We start from the raw sequence: 25,383 nt of genomic DNA, 5'->3' as shown, positions 1-25,383 counted from the left end.
ACATTGAACATTTGGTGTTGTGGGGGAGAAGTGTTGATTGAAGGATGTTGGTCGATGTAGAGTAGTAGTAGTAGTAGTAGTAGTTGTTATAGTATAAGTAGTAGTAGTGGTCGTAGTAGTAGTAGTAGTAGTAGTAGTAGTAGTAGTAGTAGTAGTAGTAGTAGTAGTAGTAGTAGTAGTAGTAGTAGTAGTAGTAGTAGTAGTAGTAGTAGTTGTAGTAGTAGTAGTTGTAGTAGTAGTTGTTATAGTATAAGTATTAGTAGTGGTCGTAGTAGTAGTAGTAGTAGTAGTAGTAGTGGTAGTAGTAGTAGTAGAGGTGGCACCAGTAGCAGTAGCAGTAGTAGTAGTAGTAGAGTTTTGTGGTGTGCGTGGTGTGTGTGGTGTGTGTATGCTGTGTGTATTGTGTCTGTATGATGTGTATGGAATGTGTGGTGTGTGTATGATGTGTGTATGGTGTCTGTATGGTGTGTATAGTATGTGTGGTGTGTGTATGATGTGTGTATGGTGTCTGTATGGTGGGTACAATCAAGTGGTGTGACTCTCACCTGGTGACCCTGGGAGACCAGGAGAACCGGGGCCGCCGAAACCAGAAAGACCTGGAAGAGAAGAAGATCATGGGAAAAAAGAGGAGTGAGATTTAGACATCCAACTATTATATAACACATTTTGGAAGAATCATAATTTTCAAAGAGATTTGAAAGAGAATAGTTATACCCTTATACAAGTACATGGTCTTTCTGCGTAATATCGCCATGATAAGAAAAACTCAGTGACGAGAACTGTATCATGGGTAATGTAGTTATCTCGTGTGACTACGCCACCTACCTTGGTCTCCTTTGACCCCCGCTGGTCCAGGGATTCCGTCGCGGCCTGCCTGACCCTTGTCGCCTGGGAACCCAGGTGATCCGGCACGGCCATTCTCTCCCGGTCGCCCGGGGCCTCCGGCGGGACCGGGGTTACCAGGGGTACCGTCCAGACCCTTAGGCCCGGGAATACCGGGAGAACCTAAATGAATTACCGCAAAGACAGACGGACAGATTTAATGACAAAGGTAAATGGATTTTACATGAAGACACTATTCCTGGTTTTCCCACTGTACAGCACTGGTGGTTAGCACCATAACCGTTAGTTACCGGAAGCGTACCTTGGAATCCTGGGAGGCCGGGGTCGCCTTTGGCTCCGGGGCCGCCGGGAAACCCTGGAAGACCTGGTGTTCCGGGAGTTCCTTTCTCTCCATTTTGTCCGGGGAATCCCGACCGACCGGGCTCACCCTGTGTGTGAGAGTGTGTGAGTGTGAGAGTGTGTGTGAGAGAGAGAGAGAGAGTGGAATAAAGTTACATTATAGATAGAGAATTAATTTATCTAATATTGAAAGTAAAACTAACAGTACTAGCTCGACAACTACTGATAATTAAGATAACAACTTCATCAATATAGCACTTTTCTATATATTACAAATCTCATTCATATTTAGTAGACAGTTCACTACAAAATACTCAAATAACTAATCTAAACCTGGAGAGATAAAGATTCAAGCATAAAGGAACCCATGGTTCTATGCGGTTCTAAAGTCATTTCCATACCTTGGGACCTGTAGCTCCTGTGGCACCAAATCCGGGGGAACCTGGGTCTCCTTTAGCTCCGGGGAACCCTGGTGCTCCTGAACTGCCGGGTACGCCCGACCGACCTAGCTGGCCTGGAGTTCCTTTCGCTCCTGTGGGTCCTGTGACATCATCATAAAATGGACAATAAGATTAGCGCAGTTGGCCAAATAGAGTTAATTCACAACACTCCAACTGTGATTCATCTATCAATCAGTTCACTGACAACACTAATCAATCAGTTCACTGACAACACTAATCAATCAGTTCACTGACAACACTAATCAATCAGTTCACTGACAACACTAATCAATCAGTTCACTGACAACAGTAATCAATCAGTTCACTGACAACACTATTTATCACTAAACTGTTACAGAACTACTGGACACAGAAAATGATTCAGGCGTAAGAATTCATAATGGGTTAATATCAAAAGGAGTGTGTTAGATGGTTGAGAGTGGCAGAGTCTAAGGGGTTTATACACGTTTTATAATTATTTATTGCATTTTCGTGAATAAAATATAAAAGTGACAAGAGAATAAACAAACCATGGTGGTGCAGAGTGGATATGAGGTTATACAACATGATGGTGATGGTGATGGTATGAGGTTATACAACATGATGGTGATGGTGATGGTATGAGGTTATACAACATGATGGTGATGGTGATGGTATGAGGTTATACAACATGATGGTGATGGTGATGGTATGAGGTTATACAACATGATGGTGATGATATGAGGTTATACAACATGATGGTGATGGTATGAGGTTATACAACATGATGGTGATGATATGAGGTTATACAACATGATGGTGATGGTATGAGGTTATACAACATGATGGTGATGATATGAGGTTATACAACATGATGGTGATGGTATGAGGTTATACAACATGATGGTGATGGTGATGGTATGAGGTTATACAACATGATGGTGATGGTGATGGTATGAGGTTATACAACATGATGGTGATGATATGAGGTTATACAACATGATGGTGATGGTATGAGGTTATACAACATGATGGTGATGATATGAGGTTATACAACATGATGGTGATGGTATGAGGTTATACAACATGATGGTGATGATATGAGGTTATACAACATGATGGTGATGGTATGAGGTTATACAACATGATGGCGATGATATGAGGTTATACAACATGATGGTGATGGTATGAGGTTATACAACATGATGGTGATGATATGAGGTTATACAACATGATGGTGATGGTATGAGGTTATACAACATGATGGTGATGATATGAGGTTATACAACATGATGGTGATGGTATGAGGTTATACAACATGATGGTGATGGTATGAGGTTATACAACATGATGGTGATGATATGAGGTTATACAACATGATGGTGATGGTATGAGGTTATACAACATGATGGTGATGATATGAGGTTATACAACATGATGGTGATGATATGAGGTTATACAACATGATGGTGATGGTATGAGGTTATACAACATGATGGTGATGATATGAGGTTATACAACATGATGGTGATGGTGATGGTATGAGGTTATACAACATGATGGTGATGGTATGAGGTTATACAACATGATGGTGATGGTATGAGGTTATACAACATGATGGTGATGGTATGAGGTTATACAACATGATGGTGATGGTATGAGGTTATACAACATGATGGTGATGATATGAGGTTATACAACATGATGGTGATGGTATGAGGTTATACAACATGATGGTGATGGTATGAGGTTATACAACATGATGGTGATGATATGAGGTTATACAACATGATGGTGATGATATGAGGTTATACAACATGATGGTGATGATATGAGGTTATACAACATGATGGTGATGATATGAGGTTATACAACATGATGGTGATGGTATGAGGTTATACAACATGATGGTGATGATATGAGGTTATACAACATGATGGTGATGATATGAGGTTATACAACATGATGGTGATGGTATGAGGTTATACAACATGATGGTGATGATATGAGGTTATACAACATGATGGTGATGGTGATGGTATGAGGTTATACAACATGATGGTGATGGTATGAGGTTATACAACATGATGGTGATGGTATGAGGTTATACAACATGATGGTGATGGTATGAGGTTATACAACATGATGGTGATGGTATGAGGTTATACAACATGATGGTGATGATATGAGGTTATACAACATGATGGTGATGATATGAGGTTATACAACATGATGGTGATGGTATGAGGTTATACAACATGATGGTGATGATATGAGGTTATACAACATGATGGTGATGATATGAGGTTATACAACATGATGGTGATGATATGAGGTTATACAACATGATGGTGATGATATGAGGTTATACAACATGATGGTGATGGTATGAGGTTATACAACATGATGGTGATGATATGAGGTTATACAACATGATGGTGATGATATGAGGTTATACAACATGATGGTGATGGTATGAGGTTATACAACATGATGGTGATGATATGAGGTTATACAACATGATGGTGATGGTGATGGTATGAGGTTATACAACATGATGGTGATGGTATGAGGTTATACAACATGATGGTGATGGTATGAGGTTATACAACATGATGGTGATGGTATGAGGTTATATAACATGATGGTGATGATATGAGGTTATACAACATGATGGTGATGATATGAGGTTATACAACATGATGGTGATGATATGAGGTTATACAACATAATGGTGATGATATGAGGTTATACAACATGATGGTGATGGTATGAGGTTATACAACATGATGGTGATGATATGAGGTTATACAACATGATGGTAATGGTGGGGATATGGGGTTATCGGCTGGCTGACACCCACCTGGGAAGCCCATATCTCCCATGTTGCCTTTAAGTCCTTGGCTTCCTGGTGAGCCGGATACTCCAGGGATACCCATGTCTCCTTTGGGACCTGGAGATATTACGTAAAGAATAGTAAATAATCAATACATGACATTAGAGGTCTCGTTTGGGACCTGAGCACAAGGGAAAGAGGATGTTAGGAATGATTATTCAGTAGAGGACATTTTGGAGAACATTCTGGTGCTCAATGACAACTTGAGACATATGTATTTTATAAGCCCATGTTGGTTGGGCGTATCTGAAGATGCAAGACACTAATAATGAAATAATTAATATGTGAACAGCACATTGAAGTCAACAGGAAACATTATCAAGAAAGATCTCTAGGTAGGATGACTACTATAGGATGACTTTACTATAGGATGACTGTACTATAAGATGACTGTACTATAGGATGACTGTATTATAGGATGACTGTACTATAGGATGACTGTACTATAGGATGACTGTATTATAGGATGACTATTATAGGATGACTGTACTATAGGATGACTGTATTATAGGATGACTGTACTATAGGATGACTGTACTATAGGATGACTGTCGTATAGGATGACTGTACTATAGGATGACTGTATTATAGGATGACTGTACTATAGGATGACTGTATTATAGGATGACTGTGCTATAGGATGACTGTATTATAGGATGACTGTACTATAGGATGACTGTATTATAGGATGACTGTACTATACCTTGAGGTCCAGGTAACCCAGGTCTTCCATCCTGTCCTGATATACCAGCGTCTCCAGGGAGACCGGAAATACCCTTCTGACCCGGCTGACCTCGCAAACCTACACAGCACAGAGACAGAATGGTTAGACAGACAGACAGACAGGACACTGTTTCAGTAATAGCAGTAAATATATTAAACAAGAGTTGGGCATCCATCTTTGCTGAGTGTAAGTCTTTCATCTACACTGGGGAGAACTTCTACATTCATAACGCTTGCAGAGGTGCCTAGATTTGTTATGAGAGGGCCCAGCGGAGCACCATTGGGCACCCTTTTATTTACTCAAATCCTGCATTTTATAGTCATTATGATCATGACAGATAGATAGATTGAAAGACCGACCGACAAACAGACGTACCTGGTTCTCCTACATCTCCATTGGCTCCCTTGATTGAAGAGGGAGTGTTGCTGGGACCGGGGAGTCCTATGAGACCGGGGTCTCCTCTGTCTCCCTTCAGACCTGGACTGCCGGTCCCACCTGGTCGCCCTGGGAAACCATCGTCACCTGGAGGAAGGAGACACTCAGGGTCAGAGGGTCTATTACCCAAGACACGTACAGTACTAACACGTGTGTGTTTATGTGTGTGTGTGGGTTCCTTATAGCTAATGCAGCAGATGTTTAGGACTAGTTTTTTTGATTGTAAGACCTGGCATCTGTGTGATCTTGGTCAGATGTGGATCTATTGCGACTGCTGTCCTACGACTCCATGGTCTATATAGTAGCAGTTCCTTTAGGTGTGTGCTTGTGTGTGTGTGTGTGCGTGTGTGTGCGCTTGTGTGTGTGTGTGCTTATGTGTGTGCATGTGTGTGTGCATGTGTGTGTGTGTGTGTGCATGTGTGTGTGTGTGCATGTGTGTGTGTGTGCATGTGTGTGTGTAGCTGCCTTTAGGTCCAGGGAAGCCGGGCCCTCCGGGGTTGCCAGGGGATCCCAGAGATCCAGGAGTTCCCATTACACCCATGTCTCCTTTACCACCTGTTGAAAGACAGAGAGGTAGGTTGGGGACATTGAAAAAAATGAGCACCTTTTTGGAAGTCAGAGATGGAGCAACAGGCATAATATGTAGACAGTCAGTCAAACACGTCAAACAGAAAATAAAAACAAAATAGAGAGAGAGGAGACAGGTTACACATCTTCTGACTGGCATCTTCCCATCAACACAGGTTACACATCTTCTGACTGGCATCTTCCCATCAACACAGGTTACACATCTTCTGACTGGCATCTTCCCATCAACACAGGTTACACATCTTCTGACTGGCATCTTCCCATCAACACAGGTTACACATCTTCTGACTGGCATCTTCCCATCAACACATGTTACACATCTTCTGACTGGCATCTTCCCATCAACACATGTTACACATCTTCTGACTGGCATCTTCCCATCAACACAGGTTACACATCTTCTGACTGGCATCTTCCCATCAACACAGGTTACACATCTTCTGACTGGCATCTTCCCATCAACACAGGTTACACATCTTCTGACTGGCATCTTCCCATCAACACATGTTACACATCTTCTGACTGGCCTCCTGCCATCAACACATGTTACACATCTTCTGACTGGCCTCCTCCCATCAACACAGGTTACACATCTTCTGACTGGCATCTTCCCATCAACACAGGTTACACATCTTCTGACTGGCATCTTCTCATCAACACAGGTTACACATCTTCTGACTGGCATCTTCCCATCAACACAGGTTACACATCTTCTGACTGGCATCTTCCCATCAACACAGGTTACACATCTTCTGACTGGCATCTTCCCATCAACACAGGTTACACATCTTCTGACTGGCATCTTCCCATCAACACATGTTACACATCTTCTGACTGGCATCTTCTCATCAACACAGGTTACACATCTTCTGACTGGCATCTTCTCATCAACACAGGTTACACATCTTCTGACTGGCATCTTCCCATCAACACAGGTTACACATCTTCTGACTGGCATCTTCCCATCAACACAGGTTACACATCTTCTGACTGGCATCTTCCCATCAACACAGGTTACACATCTTCTGACTGGCATCTTCCCATCAACACAGGTTACACATCTTCTGACTGGCATCTTCCCATCAACACAGGTTACACATCTTCTGACTGGCATCATCCCATCAACACAGGTTACACATCTTCTGACTGGCATCTTCCCATCAACACAGGTTACACATCTTCTGACTGGCATCTTCTCATCAACACAGGTTACACATCTTCTGACTGGCATCTTCCCATCAACACAGGTTACACATCTTCTGACTGGCATCTTCTCATCAACACAGGTTACACATCTTCTGACTGGCCTCCTCCCATCAACACAGGTTACACATCTTCTGACTGGCCTCCTCCCATCAACACAGGTTACACATCTTCTGACTGGCCTCCTGCCATCAACACAGGTTACACATCTTCTGACTGGCCTCCTGCCATCAACACATGTTACACATCTTCTGACTGGCCTCCTCCCATCAACACAGGTTACACATCTTCTGACTGGCCTCCTGCCATCAACACAGGTTACTTTGGGTCTTTACTGGAAGTCAGAGCATGCGTCCCAAATGACAGCCTATTCCCACTACTTTTGACCAGGGCTCTTATCAAAAGTAGTGCACTATAAAGGGAAATGGACTGAAACAGACATATAGGCTGTGTTTACACAGGCAGCCCAATTCTGATCTTATGCCACTAATGGTCTTTTGACCAATCAGATCCGATTTTTTGCCATTAATTGGTCAAAAGATCAGAATTGGTCTGTCTGTGTAAAACTCTGATTCTGATCTTTTGCCTAATTATTGGCAAAAGATCTGATCCAATTGGTCAAAAGACCAATAATTGAACAAAATATCAGATTTGGGCTCCTGGGTTAAATCTGCCATAGATCAGAATTGGTTGACATTATCTTACCAGGCAGGCCAGGTATTCCATCGCGGCCAGGACCACCGGGGTTACCCTGAGGTCCACCTCCCCCGGGGCTGCCGGGGAAACCGGGACTTCCTCTGTCTCCTGGCAACCCTGTAATGCCTGGGCCAGGAAGACCGGAGTCTCCCTTCTCTCCATTGTTGCCTGAGTATCCTGCAACGCCGAGGATCAAGGACAGTGTCAGGACAGATTCTCACTTTCTGATCAGCATCTGTCCCTCAAATATGACATCACAGAAAGTCCATTTTGTCAAATGCAAAAAACTAAAAAATTCTGTCTTACGGAAATTTGAAGGACAATAAAGCTTTTTGAGTTTGACTTGTAGTGCTAGTGAAATCTAGTGACTATTCAACACATTGTAAAGGTCCCATATGTCAGTCCAGAATAAAATAACCTAATTGTATATCACTACCTCATAGCTGGAGTAATGTCACGCAGAACAGAAGTACAGTCCCTAAACCAATCAACCAATCACACAGAAATACAGTACCAATGAACCAATCAGCTGCCAAAAAGAGACTTCAGTTCAGATAGGCTGCGGTACAATACCTTTCTCGCCTTGAGGTCATGAGTTCAGAGAGCGGCAGGTAAGCAGGGCAAATGTCCAAAATGGAGCTGATGGAGCGGATTGGAGAAAGAGATGTGGGGACGGGGGGGGGGATGCTCTAGGTCTATCCAACATGACATACATGAGGAAAGAGCCCTCAGAACTGAGCCCTGGGTGGAGGTGACTGGTTAGTACGTTGTTTTGTGTACTAGCCAGGTAGAGGACAGTGTGAAGTTATTGGTGAGGTTTTGGCTTGAACCAGAAAGGTAAATTGTGTTTAAGAGTGAGGAGAACAAATACAGGAAAGGTAGACTTGTGGAATTGTGCGTTTGGGTGATAGCTGACAGCCAAACGTGTGGAATTGTGCGGGTGGGTGATAGCTGACAGCCAAACGTGTGGAATTGTGCGGGTGGGTGATAGCTGACAGCCAAACGTGTGGAATTCGCCAAAGAGACATCGACAACACGCAAAAGAAGAATAGAAAAAGATTGTTGTGAGGTGAGAAGACGAAGAAAGAGAGAATTCCCAAGATCAGGGTACGGTTACCGTCTGATGTTCCATCTCTGAGACAGGATCACCCATAGAGACATGCTATCGCCATGTTGACGTCATTCAGTGCTCAACAAATAAACCCTTTACAGGTGAACCACTTACAAACTGTTTGCAAACCCTTTGGTGCTCAAAAGCCTTGCAGTGGGGTGGTGTTACCTGCGTAATAACTAGTGTGACAACATAGCTTGAACCACATAGCCAGCCCACTGAGATACATCATTAACATTAATATAAGAGACCTTTGGGTGACCATGCACATAACACTGTGTGACTCAGACAATCCATTCTGGATAACACATATTCAGTCATCTCAAACACAAGATAACCTGGTAAAAACAACAAGATAACTATGTATTTTAAAATGCAGCATAAATATACATATTACATGGGTTTTCCTTTTGCATACGTTTAATATGATAACAATTCTTAGCATTGCATCTACAATATGGTGATACTAGAAGGTCTGCTGCAACCACATATAATTGCTACCAATCTCAATCAAATTCTATCACTCAATCTCCAATCAATATATCTATCAGAATTCATCTCTATCAATCTCAAATCTCAATCAATGCTAGCAATCTTAATCTCAATATCAGACTCAAACACTATCCATCTCTAATCAATCAGCTAGTCAACAGTCAGCTCTGTTCTGTTTGTTGTTATAAGGCTTACCTGGAGGACCCATAGGTCCTGGGGGTCCGACAGGGCCGGGGACACCCTGAGAGCCGATGTTGGGTGATCCTTGAGGGCCACGAGCTCCGGGTCTACCAGGGATACCAGAGTCACCTGGGAGACAGACAGGTACAGACCACACAATATAGCAATACCAACTAACTAGCTTGCGAATAAAATACTCTATTTCTGGAAGGATAATTTTTATTGACGATTCTCCATTGAGCATGCTTTAAGTCTAGAACTAAGCTTAATCTGTGTCTGTAAAAATCATCACAGAAAGAATTTGCCTAGATTATAGTATGATATTGTTGATGTATGAAGAGAGTATATAATAACATAGTCATCTTAAAAATGACTTTAATTCGAAACCACTGACACACACTTAATCAGTATACATTAGGTGACCGATGTGGGAATCAAACCCACAACGTCAGCGTTTCTAAGCGCCAAACTCCAGCCGACCACGCCATCAGAAGTTGGAACCGTACCTTTGGCACCAGGGCCGCCATCAAGGCCGGATCGTCCTGGCAAGCCGGGGTTGCCAGGGAAACCAGAGTCTCCTTTGGGCCCAGGGAATCCTTTATCTCCGGGCAAGCCTGGTGAGCCCTGGGGACCTGGCAGCCCGAAGCCTGGCTCTCCCTATCACACACACACAAAGAAAAACTTCAATGGATATACAAACACAGACAAATGTTAACAGAGACAACTGTGTCTGTCAGATAACTAGGTTTACATTTGTTGTTACCCTTCACCCGATCCTATGTTATCTAGTTTGGATTATTCATAGCTGTACATGAAATGACTGTAATTAAGTCCATATACAGTAGTGGGGATGTGGTAAGCAACTTAACTCTGGGTCCACCTGGCTGTCTGTCTCTAAAGTAGTAGAGTTAGTATGTATCTATAGTAGTAGTGTTAGTCTGTATCTATAGTAGTCTGTATCTACAGTAGTAGTGTTAGTCTGTATCTACAGAAGTAGTGTTAGTCTGTATCTATAGTAGTAGTGTTAGTCTGTATCTATAGTAGTAGAGTTAGTCTGTATCTATAGTAGTAGAGTTAGTCTGTATCTATAGTAGTAGAGTTAGTCTGTATCTATAGTAGTAGTGTTAGTCTGTATCTACAGTAGTAGTGTTAGTCTGTATCTATAGTAGTAGTGTTAATCTGTATCTATAGTAGTATGTATCTATAGTAGTAGAGTTAGTCTGTATCTATAGTAGTAGAGTTAGTCTGTATCTATAGTAGTAGAGTTAGTCTGTATCTATAGTAGTAGTGTTAGTCTGTATCTATAGTAGTAGAGTTAATCTGTATCTATAGTAGTATGTATCTATAGTAGTAGAGTTAGTCTGTATCTATAGTAGTAGAGTTAGTCTGTATCTATAGTAGTAGAGTTAGTCTGTATCTATAGTAGTAGTGTTAGTCTGTATCTATAGTAGTAGAGTTAGTATGTATCTATAGTAGTAGTGTTAATCTGTATCTATAGTAGTATGTATCTATAGTAGTAGAGTTAGTCTGTATCTATAGTAGTAGTGTTAGTCTGTATCTATAGTAGTAGAGTTAGGTCTGTATCTATAGTAGTAGTGTTAGTCTGTATCTATAGTAGTAGTGTTAGTCTGTATCTATAGTAGTAGAGTTAGTCTGTATCTATAGTAGTAGAGTTAGTCTGTATCTATAGTAGTAGTGTTAGTCTGTATCTATAGTAGTAGAGTTAGTCTGTATCTATAGTAGTAGTGTTAGTCTGTATCTATAGTAGTCTGTATCTATAGTAGTAGTGTTAGTCTGTATCTATAGTAGTAGTGTTAGTCTGTATCTACAGTAGTAGAGTTAGTCTGTATCTATAGTAGTAGTGTTAGTCTGTATCTATAGTAGTAGAGTTAGTATGTATCTAAAGTAGTAGTGTTAATCTGTATATATAGTAGTATGTATCTATAGTAGTAGAGTTAGTCTGTATCTATAGTAGTAGTGTTAGTCTGTATCTATAGTAGTAGAGTTAATCTGTATCTATAGTAGTATGTATCTATAGTAGTAGAGTTAGTCTGTATCTATAGTAGTAGAGTTAGTCTGTATCTATAGTAGTAGTGTTAGTCTGTATCTATAGTAGTAGAGTTAGTCTGTATCTATAGTAGTAGTGTTAGTCTGTATCTACAGTAGTAGTGTTAGTCTGTATCTATAGTAGTAGTGTTAGTCTGTATCTATAGTAGTAGTGTTAGTCTGTATCTATAGTAGTAGAGTTAGTCTGTATCTATAGTAGTAGTGTTAGTCTGTATCTATAGTAGTAGAGTTAGTCTGTATCTATAGTAGTAGTGTTAGTCTGTATCTATAGTAGTAGAGTTAGTATGTATCTATAGTAGTAGTGTTAATCTGTATCTATAGTAGTATGTATCTATAGTAGTAGAGTTAGTCTGTATCTATAGTAGTAATGTTAGTCTGTATCTATAGTAGTAGAGTTAGTCTGTATCTATAGTAGTCTGTATCTATAGTAGTAGTGTTAGTCTGTATCTATAGTAGTAGTGTTAGTCTGTATCTACAGTAGTAGAGTTAGTCTGTATCTATAGTAGTAGTGTTAGTCTGTATCTATAGTAGTAGAGTTAGTATGTATCTATAGTAGTAGTGTTAATCTGTATATATAGTAGTATGTATCTATAGTAGTAGAGTTAGTCTGTATCTATAGTAGTAGTGTTAGTCTGTATCTATAGTAGTAGAGTTAATCTGTATCTATAGTAGTATGTATCTATAGTAGTAGAGTTAGTCTGTATCTATAGTAGTAGAGTTAGTCTGTATCTATAGTAGTAGTGTTAGTCTGTATCTATAGTAGTAGAGTTAGTCTGTATCTATAGTAGTAGTGTTAGTCTGTATCTACAGTAGTAGTGTTAGTCTGTATCTATAGTAGTAGTGTTAGTCTGTATCTATAGTAGTAGTGTTAGTTTGTATCTATAGTAGTAGTGTTAGTCTGTATCTATAGTAGTAGTGTTAGTCTGTATCTATAGTAGTAGTGTTAGTCTGTATCTATAGTAGTAGAGTTAGTATGTATCTATAGTAGTAGTGTTAATCTGTATCTATAGTAGTATGTATCTATAGTAGAATGTATCTATAGTAGTAGAGTTAGTCTGTATCTATAGTAGTAGTGTTAGTCTGTATCTATAGTAGTCTGTATCTACAGTAGTAGAGTTAGTCTGTATCTATAGTAGTCTGTATCTACAGTAGTAGTGTTAGTCTGTATCTATAGTAGTAGTGTTAGTCTGTATATATAGTAGTCTGTATCTACAGTAGTAGAGTTAGTCTGTATCTATAGTAGTCGAGTTAGTCTGTATCTATAGTAGTAGTGTTAATCTGTATCTACAGTAGTAGTGTTAGTCTGTATATATAGTAGTAGTGTTAGTCTGTATCTATAGTAGTAGTGTTAGTCTGTATCTATAGTAGTATGTATCTATAGTAATAGTGTTAGTCGGTATCTATAGTAGTAGAGTTAGTCTGTATCTACAGTAGTGGAGTTAGTCTGTATCTATAGTAGTAGTTTTAGTCTGTATCTATAGTAGTAGTGTTAGTCTGTATCTATAGAAGTAGTGTTAGTCTGTATCTATAGTAGTAGTGTTAGTATGTATCTATAGTAGTAGTGTTAGTCTGTATCTATAGTAATAGTGTTAGTCTGTATCTATAGTAGTCTGTATCTATAGTAGTAGTGTTAGTCTGTATCTATAGTAGTAGTGTTAGTATGTATCTATAGTAGTAGTGTTAGTCTGTATCTATAGTAATAGTGTTAGTCTGTATCTATAGTAGTCTGTATCTATAGTAATAGTGTTAGTCTGTATCTATAGTAGTCTGTATCTATAGTAGTAGTGTTAGTCTGTATCTATAGTAATAGTGTTAGTCTGTATCTATAGTAGTCTGTATCTATAGTAGTAGTGTTAGTCTGTATCTACAGTAGTAGTGTTAGTCTGTATCTACAGTAGTAGTGTTAGTCTGTATCTATAGTAGTCTGTATCTATAGTAGTAGTGTTAGTCTGTATCTATAGTAGTAGAGTTAGTCTGTATCTATAGTAGTAGAGTTCGTCTGTATCTATAGTAGTAGTGTTAGTCTGTATCTATAGTAGTAGAGTTAGTCTGTATCTATAGTAGTAGTGTTAATCTGTATCTATAGTAGTAGTGTTAGTCTGTATCTATAGTAGTATGTATCTATAGTAGTAGTGTTAGTCTGTATCTATAGTAGTAGTGTTAGTCTGTATCTATAGTAGTAGTGTTAGTCTGTATCTACAGTAGTAGTGTTAATCTGTATCTACAGTAGTAGAGTTAGTCTGTATCTATAGTAGTAGAGTTAGTATGTATCTATAGTAGTAGAGTTAGTCTGTATCTATAGTAGTATTGTTAGTCTGTATCTATAGTAGTAGTGTTAGTTTGTATCTATAGTAGTAGTGTTAGTCTGTATCTATAGTAGTATGTATCTATAGTAGTAGTGTTAGTCTGTATCTATAGTATTAGTGTTAGTCTGTATCTATAGTAGTAGTGTTAGTCTGTATCTACAGTAGTAGTGTTAATCTGTATCTACAGTAGTAGAGTTAGTCTGTATCTATAGTAGTAGAGTTAGTATGTATCTATAGTAGTAGAGTTAGTCTGTATCTATAGTAGTAGTGTTAGTCTGTATCTATAGTAGTAGTGTTAGTTTGTATCTATAGTAGTAGTGTTAGTCTGTATCTATAGTAGTAGAGATAGTCTGTATCTACAGTAGTAGTGTTAGTCTGTATCTATAGTAATAGTGTTAGTCTGTATCTATAGTAGTAGAGTTAGTCTGTATCTACAGTAGTAGTGTTAGTCTGTATCTACAGTAGTAGAGATAGTCTGTATCTACAGTAGTAGTGTTAGTCTGTATCTATAGTAGTAGTGTTAGTCTGTATCTATAGTAGTAGAGATAGTCTGTATCTACAGTAGTAGTGTTAGTCTGTATCTATAGTAATAGTGTTAGTCTGTATCTATAGTAGTAGAGTTAGTCTGTATCTACAGTAGTAGTGTTAGTCTGTATCTACAGTAGTAGTGTTAGTCTGTATCTATAGTAGTGTGTATCTATAGTAGTAGTGTTAGTCTGTATCTATAGTAGTAGAGTTAGTCTGTATCTATAGTAGTAGAGTTCGTCTGTATCTATAGTAGTAGTGTTAGTCTGTATCTATAGTAGTAGAGTTAGTCTGTATCTATAGTAGTAGTGTTAATCTGTATCTACAGTAGTAGTGTTAGTCTGTATCTATAGTAGTCTGTATCTATAGTAGTAGTGTTAGTCTGTATCTATAGTAGTAGAGTTAGTCTGTATCTATAGTAGTAGAGTTCGTCTGTATCTATAGTAGTAGTGTTAGTCTGTATCTATAGTAGTAGAGTTAGTCTGTATCTATAGTAGTAGTGTTAATCTGTATCTATAGTAGTAGTGTTAGTCTGTATCTATAGTAGTATGTATCTATAGTAGTAGTGTTAGTCTGTATCTATAGTAGTATGTATCTATAGTAGTAGTGTTAGTCTGTATCTATAGTAGTATGTATCTATAGTAGTAGTGTTAGTCTGTATCTATAGTAGTATGTATCTATAGTAGTAGTGTTAGTCTGTATCTATAGTATTAGTGTTAGTCTGTATCTATAGTAGTAGTGTTAGTCTGTATCTACAGTAGTAGTGTTAATCTGTATCTACAGTAGTAGAGTTAGTCTGTATCTATAGTAGTAGAGTTAGTCTGTATCTATAGTAGTAGTGTTAGTCTGTATCTATAGTAGTAGTGTTAATCTGTATCTACAGTAGTAGAGTTAGTCTGTATCTATAGTAGTAGTGTTAGTCTGTATCTATAGTAGTAGTGTTAGTCTGTATCTATAGTAGTAGTGTTAATCTGTATCTACAGTAGTAGAGTTAGTCTGTATCTATAGTAGTAGAGTTAGTCTGTATCTATAGTAGTAGAGTTAGTCTGTATCTATAGTAGTAGTGTTAGTCTGTATCTATAGTAGTAGTGTTAGTCTGTATCTACAGTAGTAGTGTTAGTCTGTATCTATAGTAGTAGAGTTAGTATGTATCTATAGTAGTAGAGTTAGTCTGTATCTATAGTAATAGTGTTAGTCTGTATATATAGTAGTAGAGTTAGTCTGTATCTACAGTAGTAGTGTTAGTCTGTATCTATAGTAGTAGTGTTAGTCTGTATCTATAGTAGTCTGTATCTATAGTAGTAGTGTTAGTCTGTATCTATAGTAGTAGTGTTAGTCTGTATCTATAGTAGTAGTGTTAGTCTGTATCTATAGTAGTAGTGTTAGTCTGTATATATAGTAGTAGTGTTAGTCTGTATCTACAGTAGTAGAGTTAGTCTGTATCTATAGTAGTAGTGTTAGTCTGTATCTATAGTAGTAGAGTCAGTCTGTATCTACAGTAGTGGGTTGTACCTTAGCTCCAGGTGCACCTGGCTGTCCGGGGAACCCGTCCACACCTGGTCTACCTGGACCTCCGGGACCACCTGGCAAACCAGGTGAGCCAGGGAATCCTGCATGCATGGACAGGTGAGATGACAGGTCAGTGATAATGATAATAGTATACTAATCTATAAGGCACTCCTGTAAAAAACTAAAATAACTCTGTGCTATGGTGCTAAGAGTGACCTTGTGGCTGTTCCATCCTGTGCGTCTGTCAGGGCCTTAAGCCTAGTCCTAGACCAAAAAGCATGTTCAATAGAGATTCTTCATTCAAAACGCTTCTTAGTCCAGGTCTAGGCTTAATCTGTGTCTGGGAAACTGGACCTTGGAGTTCGTATTATAACCATAAAGGTGAGGCTGTACCTGTCCAGGTATTTAGTGTTTACCTTTAGCTCCGGTGGGTCCTGGCAGTCCGATGCCAGAGAGGCCGGGATCACCCTTGGGACCTGGTGACCCGGGGAAACCGGGCTGTCCTGGCCCGCCGGGGTTACCTGTCGACACGTAAGTGAAGACTTAGTTTTGGCAAACATTTACAACACTACTACTAAGCAGTTCACTAGTGTGTATACCTCATAGAATTACATCAAATATTCCCCCAAACAACACCAAACATCTGTCTGTTACCTCCATCATCATTCTGGATGAGAGCTAAACTACCAGTTCTATCCATCAAGGTAAGTGTAGACCTGTGCAGGTACAGGTGTTATCTACCTGGGTTTCCAGGTAGACCGGGGTCTCCATCCTGTCCTCGGGGTCCTGGGAGGCCCTTCTCTGCTATCGTCTGACCCGGCTCCCCTTTACCTCCTACAGGTCAGAGGTCAAGGGTCAGAGATTAGGGTGTTGGGGTACAAGAGTTGTAGTCATAGAAGAACAGCAGTTGTTGACATCGATGCCAGGCAAAGATAATGGTAACCAGTTGTTGACATCGATGCCAGGCAAAGATAATGGTAACCAGTTGCAGTCGTCGATGCCAGGTAAAGATAATGGTAACCAGTTGCAGTCGTCGATGCCAGGCAAAGATAATGGTAACCAGTTGCAGTCGTCGATGCCAGGCAAAGATAATGGTAACCAGTTGTTGACATCGATGCCAGGCAAAGATAATGGTAACCAGTTGCAGTCGTCGATGCCAGGTAAAGATAATGGTAACCAGTTGCAGTCGTCGATGCCAGGCAAAGATAATGGTAACCAGTTGCAGTCGTCGATGCCAGGCAAAGATAATGGTAACCAGTTGTAGTCGTTGATGCCAGGCAAAGATAATGGTAACCAGTTGCAGTCGTCGATGCCAGGCAAAGATAATGGTAACCAGTTGTAGTCGTTGATGCCAGGCAAAGATAATGGTAACCAGTTGCAGTCGTCAATGCCAGGCAAAGATAATGGTAACCAGTTGCAGTCGTCGATGCCAGGCAAAGCTACTGGTAACCAGTTGTAGTCGTTGATGCCAGGCAAAGATAATGGTAACCAGTTGTTGACATCGATGTCAGGCAAAGATAATGGTAACTAGTTGTTGTCGTCGATGCCAGACAAAGCTACTGGTAACCAGTTGTAGTCGTTGATGCCAGGCACAGCTAATGGCAAAATTATGATAACGAAAATAACTAACACAACATCCCTGGACATATGTATCTCACTTGTATCAACATGTTAGACACAACATCCCTGGACATATGTATCTCACTTTTATCAACATGTTAGATACTACATCCCTGGACATATGTATCTCACTTTTATCAACATGTTAGACACTACATCCCTGGACATATGTATCTCACTTTTATCAACATGTTAGACACTACATCCCTGGACATATGTATCTCACTTTTATCAACATGTTAGACACTACATCCCTGGACATATGTATCTCACTTTTATCAACATGTTAGACACTACATCCCTGGACATATGTATCTCACTTTTATCAACATGTTAGACACTACATCCCTGGACATATGTATCTCACTTTTATCAACATGTTAGATACTACATCCCTGGACATATGTATCTCACTTTTATCAACATGTTAGACACTACATCCCTGGACATATGTATCTCACTTTTATCAACATGTTAGACACTACATCCCTGGACATATGTATCTCACTTTTATCAACATGTTAGACACTACATCCCTGGACATATGTATCTCACTTTTATCAACATGTTAGATACTACATCCCTGGACATATGTATCTCACTTTTATCAACATGTTAGACACTACATCCCTGGACATATGTATCTCACTTTTATCAACATTTTAGATACTACATCCCTGGACATATGTATCTCACTTTTATCAACATGTTAGACACTACATCCCTGGACATATGTATCTCACTTTTATCAACATGTTAGACACTACATCCCTGGACATATGTATCTCACTTTTATCAACATGTTAGATACTACATCCCTGGACATATGTATCTCACTTTTATCAACATGTTAGACACTACATCCCTGGACATATGTATCTCACTTTTATCAACATGTTAGACACTACATCCCTGGACATATGTATCTCACTTTTATCAACATGTTAGACACTACATCCCTGGACATATGTATCTCACTTTTATCAACATGTTAGACACTACATCCCTGGACATATGTATCTCACTTTTATCAACATATTAGACACTACATCCCTGGACATATGTATCTCACTTTTATCAACATGTTAGACACTACATCCCTGGACATATGTATCTCACTTTTATCAACATGTTAGACACTACATCCCGTATCTCACCTGGTGCTCCAGGTGTTCCCGTTCTCCCTGAGACACCTTGGACACCCTTCTCTCCGGAGGGCCCCTGGGGGCCGAAGCCTGGGGATCCGATGGCACCCCTGTCACCTGGGAGACCCTGCGAACCGGGCTCACCTGGAGGTCCTCGCTCACCCTTCACTAATAGAGATCCCTGCAGAGAGAGAGAGAGAGAGAGAGAGAGAGAGAGAGAGAGAGAGAGAGAGAGAGAGAGAGAGAGAGAGAGAGAGAGAGAGAGAGAGAGAGAGAGAGAGAGAGAGAGAGAGAGAGAGAGAGAGAGAGAGAGAGAGAGAGAGAGAGAGAGAGAGAGAGAGAGAGAGAGAGAGAGAGAGAGAGAGAGAGAGAGATGAGTGAGTGAGTGAGTGAGTGAGTGAGTGAGTGAGTGAGTGAGTGAGTGAGTGAGTGAGTGAGTGAGTGAGTGAGTGAGTGAGTGAGTGAGTGAGTGAGTGAGTGAGTGAGTGAGTGAGTGAGTGAGTGAGTGAGTGAGTGAGTGAGAAAGAGGTTAATATAGAATGCTATGTTGTGGGAGAGATGGATGGATGAATGGTTGGATGGATGGAGGGATAGAGGTAAGGGAAAGCGGGACACCTAGTCAGTTGTACAACTGCATGTATTTAACTGAAATGTCTCTTCCACATTCAACCCCTCTGAATCAGAGAGGGGGGGGCTGCCTTAATCGACATCCACGTCTTCGGCGTCCGGGAAACAGTGGGTTACCTGCCTTGTTCAGGGGCAGAACGAAAGAGTTTTACCTTGTCAGCTCGGGGATTCGATCCAGCAACCTTTCGGTTACTGGCCCAATGCTCTAACCACTAGGTAGGGGTAGGGATGGAGGGAAAGAGAAAAGCTGAAGGGATGGATGGATGGATGGATGAATGAATGAATGGATAGATGGATGGTTGGATGGAGGGATAGAGGTAGGGATGGAGGTATAGAGAAAAGAGGGGAAGGATGGATGGAAAGAGGGATAGAGTAAGGAGAAATGGAGGGAGTAAAGAACGGTTGGATGGGATGGATGGATGAAGGGAGGGAGGGATGAAGGGGAGAGAGAGGAAAACATTGCCACTCACAGATGCTCCTTTGGGTCCAGGAGCTCCAGGACCTCCATCGCGACCAGGTCTTCCGTCCAGACCAGGCAGGCCAGCGGGTCCTGGAAACCCTGTGTCTCCCTTGTCTCCGCCCACCCCATTCACATCAGTAGCATCACCTGGGTCACCCTTCTCTCCTGGGAAACCAGGAGCACCCTGGGAACCGGGCAAACCCTGGGGGAGAGAGCAGGATAGAGGAGAGAGAGATGGAAGGATGGGAGGGTCTGTTAGATACTCTATCAAGGCTATTATAGACACTTAGGGACAGTTTCCAGGACACGGATTAAGCCTCGACTAAAAAGCATTTTCAATGGAGATTCTCTAATTGGTGTCCGGGAAACAGGCCCTAAATTAGTCAGTCAGTCTCTAGGTTATCCTACTATACCGTTATTCTAAGTGTAGACCCAGTTTCAAACCAGCTTCAAGCCAGTGTCAATATGAGCTAGGTGGGGCTAAATCCAATGTTCTTATGTTGAACAATAATACAATTCAAAACATTTGTCCCTAGAATTGTGTGGGTTTGAAAACAGGAAGTGGGGGTTTGAAAACAGGAAGTAGGAAATGAAAAGCAATAAGTACTTACAGAAGAACCTGAAGGCCCTGGACCGCCTGGGAATCCTCTGTCACCTTTAGCCCCTGGTCTTCCTGGTCCACCTGAGGGAGGAGGAGAGAGGGAGGAGACAGGGACAAGAGGAGGTGAGAGGAGAGAGGAGAGAAGGATGAGAGAGAGGTTTTATGTAGAGTATTGTGTTGCGGTGGCCTGCACATTGACAAATCAGCTGTCTGTTTTCTCCTCTCTACTTGGTCCAACCAGCTGAGGATATACAGAATCAGGTAGAGAGATAGGTGACCAGGTGAGAGGGGTGCAGTCTTACCTGGGAACCCAGGAGGTCCGGGAGGGCCTGGTGCTCCAGGGACACTGTTGCATCTGGAGAAACAGTTAATGCAGGTGTCTCCCTTCTCACCTGAAACACAGACGGACAGACATGGATGTCAGACACAGTCCCAGTTTTGGCATCAACATCAATTATACATTAGTCAGGGATGGGGAGTAATAGATTACATGTAATCCGTTACATGTAAGGGATTACAAAAAACTGTAACTGTAATCCGTTACTTTACCAGCTAAAATATTGTAATCAGATTACAGATACTTTTAAAAAAACTAGATGATTACTTTGAGGATTACTTTTAAATTCAGAAAGGATGTTTGATAAAATAAATCTTTGACACTTGTCTGTTTTCTCAATGACATTCAAATCAGCATTGAAAAAAGGAGCAAGTTAAAGTTTGTTCCACCTGAGCAAGTCTGACCACAACTCAGAGACCACTATGATGTCAGAGACCACTATGAGACCACTATGATGTCAGAGACCACTATGAGACCACTATGATGTCAGAGACCACTATGAGACCACTATGATGTCAGAGACCACTATGAGACCACTATGATGTCAGAGACCACTATGAGACCACTATGATGTCAGAGACCACTATGAGACCACTATGATGTCAGAGACCACTATGAGACCACTATGATGTCAGAGACCACTATGAGACCACTATGATGTCAGAGACCACTATGAGACCACTATGATGTCAGAGACCACTATGAGACCACTATGATGTCAGAGACCACTATGAGACCACTATGATGTCAGAGACCACTATGAGACCACTATGAGACCACTATGATGTCAGAGACCACTATGAGACCACTATGGATCACGGGGAAAAAAGCAGGAATAAGCTTTTGTAGGCCACAGTCCAAGCTATGTCTTCCAATGGTGCAACTGCTGTCTGCATCCAAAGCTTATCCAACTTGAATAAACGCTTGGAAGTAAGGACAACAGCGATACGTAGGTTACACCACTGCTGTCATCCTTATTTAGCTATTTGTACCTTACGGTTTGTGGTTGATGTGGATGGCTGTTCACAAATCTAAATGTGTATTTGAACCCAATTTTGGTTGAATTCAAGAAGTTTAAGCTGCTTATCAATCATTGTTTTTGAAACCAGTGGACAACCAGTGAAACATACGCTCTTGCAACAGCTGCATAGTGCGGATCCAAGCCTATTGAATAAAATGGGGCTTTTTTCACACAATCTAATTCATGCTGATAATGGACACATGCTCAAACTCGCTCACTTTTGATAGACTTAAAAGGGCAATTTTTGGAGTTATAAATTAAATATATTAATGTAAAGATATGATAATATTATTATATGTAGTTGAAAACGATAGTTTAGAAGAAGCCTACATAACCAACCCATAAAGTAAAATATAACATCCATATATGGCCAGATATGTAAACTTTAACATTGATTTATCCTGCAATAGATGTCGTTCAATTGGTGACAGATTTTTGTCTTCTTCTAATGACTCTTAAGGGGAAAGTAATCTAAAAGTAACTGAATGTAATCAGAAAACATTACTGAGTTTGGGTGATCCAAAAGTTACATTACTGATTACAATTTTGGACTGTAATGGATTACATTTAGAAAGTAACCTCGCCAACCCTGACATTAGTTAATTACTGTCCATGTTACTATGACAATACTCTGGAGGTAAACAACAGAGAACACCACAATTATATCAATAGAATATCGGCCATTTAGCTAAGGGAGAATGACTGGCCCCTCTCATTGAAGTTTGGGGTACTCCGGTCGGCCTTCAACTTGAGATACTCAATGAGAGGGGCCAGTCGTTCTCCCCTGGTCGCATCCTGCAACATCACTTCCTGGACCAGCTCAAACTGCGCACGTTATGTCTTGAGAATCGCCTCATGAGACACCATTTTAGCAAACTGAAAGCGACTTGCTGATCTTCAAATGCGCCATTGAGAATGAATGGTGTAGAAAGTGGATAGAAATTTGTCGTGTGTAAAACCATTCTATTTATGCCCAATAACACAGCCAGCCCACCTTAAAACACCAGCTTATGGGGGAGGGTTTCATAATGCAGTGTACTATCTATACTGTAGTTATATACAGTATTTAGCTGCTATTTATAAACTTTTAAAATAATAATTGCACATCAAATAGCCTAACAATGAGGAAAAAAGTAGTCGCCTTGAGGATAATTCAGCCGCTATTTATTGTTGAACTCGGGTATGAACCACATTTTTTGTTAAAGATAATCATCTGTTTGTATCTGGCAATTTATTGGCTGTTCAGTTTCCAGACGACCTGTTCCCAGAGCATCCTATACAGTTAATATCTTTCCGTAACGTGTTGAGGCAGGCATTTAAGGAGAATGAGAGGCTCAATGAAAGATGTTACAGAACTGCTGTATTTGAAACACCAAACCCTTCTGCCCAGTTTACCTGATGTTGCTACGGCAATCAAGCTGCTTTTAATCATCCCTGTAACTGTCTCTTCTGCAGAGAGATTGTTTTCTAAACTAAAACTCATAGAGGAAAACCTAAGAAGCATTAAGCCAGTGCACATAGAGAGAAAGAGAATGTTTTTTTGTTTGTGGTCCTATCTCCCTCTCTCTTTCTCTCTTTCTTGCTGTCTCTCTCTCCGACCCACCTTCTTTCTATATCTCTCTCTCTCTCTGACTCTTTCTCGCTCGCTCTCCGACCCACCTTTCTGTCCGGTCTCTCCTTGGAATCCTATATTCCCCTGTTGTCCTGGTAACCCGGTGGCCCCTCCTATACAGTTAATACCCCCATTGGAGACCCCTGGGGGCCCAGGAGGTCCTGGAGGTCCCTGCAGACCAGGGGCGCCACCTCGTCCTGGGTTCCCGGGGATGGAGATGGCTGGCTGGCCCTCGTCTCCCTTCTGGCCCCTCTCTCCTGGGAAGCCTGGTAAACCGGGCTGGCCTCCACCTCCGATACCTGTGGTTCCTGGTTGACCTGGAGGACCCGAGAGACCTGGGGAGGACAGGGGGTCAAAGGGGAATGATCATGAAACTGGGTTCACCAAGCCGCTTAAAGTAGGAGTGCTGATCTAGGACCAGGTCCTCTGTGTTCATATAATCTTATTCATTATAATCTGACAAACTTTATGAATATAGAGTACCTACCAGGTTGTCCTCTGTCTCCTTTCCTTCCTGTCTCCCCAGGACGCCCAGGATCTCCTTTAGGCCCAACTGTAGATGGACCATTGCTCACCAGCTATATAATGGGATACAAAGGTTAGTATCACCATATAGTGGTCACAGTCTAATAGTGCACTGTCTGTAGTCACCACTGGTCATCTGTAACAGTAATGTGATATAATTGTTAGTATCACCATCTAGTGGTCACAGTCTAATACTACACAGCCTTTAGTCTGACAACTTGGTCACATGTTAAAGCAGATTTATGCTTGATCTGGCAAAGTGGACCGGAGGCTCCGTATGGAGGGTGGACCGGAGGCGCCGTATGGAGGGTGGACAGGAGGCTCCGTACGGAGGGTGGACCGGAGGCTCCGTATGGAGGGTGGACCGGAGGCTCCGTATGGAGGGTGGACAGGAGGCTCCGTATGGAGGGTGGACCGGAGGCTCCGTATGGAGGGTGGACCGGAGGCTCCGTACGGAGGGTGGACCGGAGGCTCCGTACGGAGGGTGGACAGGAGGCTCCGTATGGAGGGTGGACCGGAGGCTCCGTATGGAGGGTGGACAGGAGGCGCCGTATGGAGGGTGGACCGGAGGCTCCGTATGGAGGGTGGACAGGAGGCTCCGTATGGAGGGTGGACCGGAGGCGCCGTATGGAGGGTGGACCGGAGGCTCCGTATGGAGGGTGGACAGGAGGCTCCGTATGGAGGGTGGACCGGAGGCTCCGTATGGAGGGTGGACCGGAGGCTCCGTACGGAGGGTGGACAGGAGGCTCCGTACGGAGGGTGGACCGGAGGCTCCGTATGGAGGGTGGACCGGAGGCTCCGTATGGAGGGTGGACAGGAGGCGCCGTATGGAGGGTAGACCGGAGGTTCCGTATGGAGGGTGGACCGGAGGCTCCGTATGGAGGGTGCACAGGAGGCGCCGTATGGAGGGTGGACCGGAGGCTCCGTATGGAGGGTGGACCGGAGGCTCCGTATGGAGGGTGGACCGGAGGCGCCGTATGGAGGGTGGACCGGAGGCGCCGTATGGAGGGTGGACCGGAGGCTCCGTAAGGAGGGTGGACCGGAGGCGCCGTATGGAGGGTGGACCGGAGGCTCCGTATGGAGGGTGGACCGGAGGCGCCGT

General features: G+C 41.7%; 1 protein-coding gene across 1 annotated transcript in view; it reads right to left on the bottom strand.

Annotated features, from left to right (window-relative positions):
- The window catches only part of LOC139561143 (collagen alpha-5(IV) chain-like), a 112,543-nt gene that overhangs the window by 20,107 nt on the left and 67,053 nt on the right, over window positions 1-25,383 (bottom strand). The window contains exons 18-37 of the mRNA XM_071378037.1: window positions 24,244-24,334; window positions 23,804-24,091; window positions 21,089-21,178; window positions 20,797-20,867; window positions 20,196-20,387; window positions 19,111-19,279; window positions 17,075-17,167; window positions 16,750-16,854; window positions 16,337-16,434; window positions 10,433-10,583; window positions 9,942-10,055; window positions 8,153-8,320; window positions 6,122-6,211; window positions 5,597-5,743; window positions 5,201-5,299; window positions 4,465-4,554; window positions 1,584-1,723; window positions 1,145-1,271; window positions 826-1,005; window positions 546-596 (exon numbers count right to left, since the gene is read on the bottom strand). Of these exons, the coding sequence (XP_071234138.1) occupies window positions 546-596; window positions 826-1,005; window positions 1,145-1,271; window positions 1,584-1,723; window positions 4,465-4,554; window positions 5,201-5,299; window positions 5,597-5,743; window positions 6,122-6,211; window positions 8,153-8,320; window positions 9,942-10,055; window positions 10,433-10,583; window positions 16,337-16,434; window positions 16,750-16,854; window positions 17,075-17,167; window positions 19,111-19,279; window positions 20,196-20,387; window positions 20,797-20,867; window positions 21,089-21,178; window positions 23,804-24,091; window positions 24,244-24,334 (2,554 nt within the window). The remainder of the gene's footprint in view (window positions 1-545; window positions 597-825; window positions 1,006-1,144; window positions 1,272-1,583; window positions 1,724-4,464; window positions 4,555-5,200; window positions 5,300-5,596; window positions 5,744-6,121; window positions 6,212-8,152; window positions 8,321-9,941; window positions 10,056-10,432; window positions 10,584-16,336; window positions 16,435-16,749; window positions 16,855-17,074; window positions 17,168-19,110; window positions 19,280-20,195; window positions 20,388-20,796; window positions 20,868-21,088; window positions 21,179-23,803; window positions 24,092-24,243; window positions 24,335-25,383) is intronic.

The sequence above is a fragment of the Salvelinus alpinus genome, chromosome 31 (genome assembly GCF_045679555.1).
Source record: "Salvelinus alpinus chromosome 31, SLU_Salpinus.1, whole genome shotgun sequence".
Taxonomy (NCBI): Eukaryota; Metazoa; Chordata; class Actinopteri; order Salmoniformes; family Salmonidae; genus Salvelinus; species Salvelinus alpinus.
This window is presented reverse-complemented; position numbering and strand designations above follow the sequence as displayed.